Raw genomic sequence first — 1,732 nt, 5'->3', positions numbered from 1 at the left:
GGAGGAGGAGGAGGAGGAGGAAGAGGAGGAGGAATCACTACTCAGCAAGACGTCAAGGCGGAACTGAGACTAAGCCATCTTAGTGACTAACTTTTAATTTTAAGGAAATTCTAATCTATCTAAATGACTGAAAATTACTAAAGACTCTCTTTCCTATATCCTGCATTTTCTACAGTACTGCTGCTGCTGCTGCTGCTGCTTCTATGATGATGATGATGATGTTGATGATAACAACGACGATGGTGGTACTGGTGCATAAACATAACAAAAACATCAATAATATCAAGAACAGCAACACATAAATCATCATTATCATCATCATCATTATCGTATACAGCAGATAGTAAAACGGTTAAGATTTGGTAGTACAGTATTTCCAAAATATTTAATGACAAGTTCAACGTTTCGCCCCCAACGGGCTTCATCAGGAACATTCAAAATACATGTATAAATTACTATACTAACTATAGAAACCAAAAGTGCGTACATTCATCATCATCCTCCTCCTCCTCCTCCTCCTCCTCCTCCTCATCATCATCATCATCATCATCATCATCATCCTCATCATTGACATTGCACCAACCTAAACTTCTGAAACACTGGCGGCATTTTCCCCTGTATGTTCCCGGGAGACAGGAGGCGCGGCAAAATGTCGATGTAGGCCAACGAGGGCGGCTCTGGTTGGCTGTGCTGGACTGACGTCACATACTGGCCGAACACTTCCTCGTAAGAGGGTGGTGGGTGACTGGACTCCACATGTTCAGCGAGGACGGGAAGAACGTCCGGTTCCGGCTCGTGTTTGGAGGACATGTTGTTCTGTTCTAAAAAGATGACATAAATATTGACGTTGATTTGTTCTAAAAGGATGACATTAAGTCATGACGTTGATTTATTGTTTGAAAAGGATGACTTAAATAATGACGTTGATTTGTTCGAAAAGGATGACATAAAATAATCATGACGTTGATTTTAAAAAAGTTTTAGTAGAGGTTTTACGGCGCTCGCAACTGAAGGTCATATGAGCGCCAGAAGATTAGAGCTGTTACAAGAGAGTAATAAACATAAAAAAGATGAATGGGAGATAAGGACGATAGATGTTTGAAAGGAAAGAAGAAGCAAACCACACCAGAGCACCCGCAAACCACCTACGATTTATTGTTTGAAAAGGATGACATGAATTCTGATTTTGACTTTGATTTATTGTTCGAAACGGATGACTTAAATAATGACGTTGATTTGTTCGAAAAGGATTACACAAATCATCACGTTGATTTATTGTTTGAAAAGGATGACATAAATCATGAGATTGATTTATTGTTTGAAAAGGATGAAATAAATAATGACGTTGATTTGTTTGAAAAGGATTGCATGAATTAGGATAATGTTCGTATGTTCTAAAAGGATGGAATACATTATGATAATGTTTGTTTGTTTTACAAGGATGGTATTTGATAAATAATACATTGATTTGTTCTAAAGGGATTACATAAATGTTAATTTTCACGTTGATTTATTGTTCGGAAGGCATGACATAAATAATGCGTTGATTTGTTCTAAAGGGATTACATAAATGTTAATTTTCAAGTTGATTTATTGTTCGGAAGGCATGACATAAATAATGCGTTGATTTGTTCTAAAGGGATTACATAAATGTTAATTTTCAAGTTGGTTTATTGTTCGGAAGGCATGACATAAATAATGCGTTGATTTGTTGTTGTTTTTTTAAGTAAAG

The 1,732-nt window shown here is 36.7% G+C and overlaps 1 protein-coding gene across 1 annotated transcript in view; it reads right to left on the bottom strand.

The window, feature by feature from the left end:
* LOC101856700 overlaps positions 1 to 810 on the bottom strand; it is a 27,508-nt gene extending 26,698 nt beyond the window's left edge. Inside the window, exon 1 of the mRNA XM_035971279.1 lies at positions 584 to 810. Coding sequence (XP_035827172.1) covers positions 584 to 810 — 227 coding nt within the window. The remainder of the gene's footprint in view (positions 1 to 583) is intronic.
* Between the last annotated feature and the right edge of the window lie 922 nt (positions 811 to 1,732).

Source organism: Aplysia californica, unplaced genomic scaffold, assembly GCF_000002075.1.
Source record: "Aplysia californica isolate F4 #8 unplaced genomic scaffold, AplCal3.0 scaffold00001, whole genome shotgun sequence".
In the NCBI taxonomy this organism is placed as follows: domain Eukaryota; kingdom Metazoa; phylum Mollusca; class Gastropoda; order Aplysiida; family Aplysiidae; genus Aplysia; species Aplysia californica.
The sequence above is the reverse complement of the archived record's forward strand: the minus strand, read 5'-3'. Positions and strand labels throughout refer to the sequence as shown.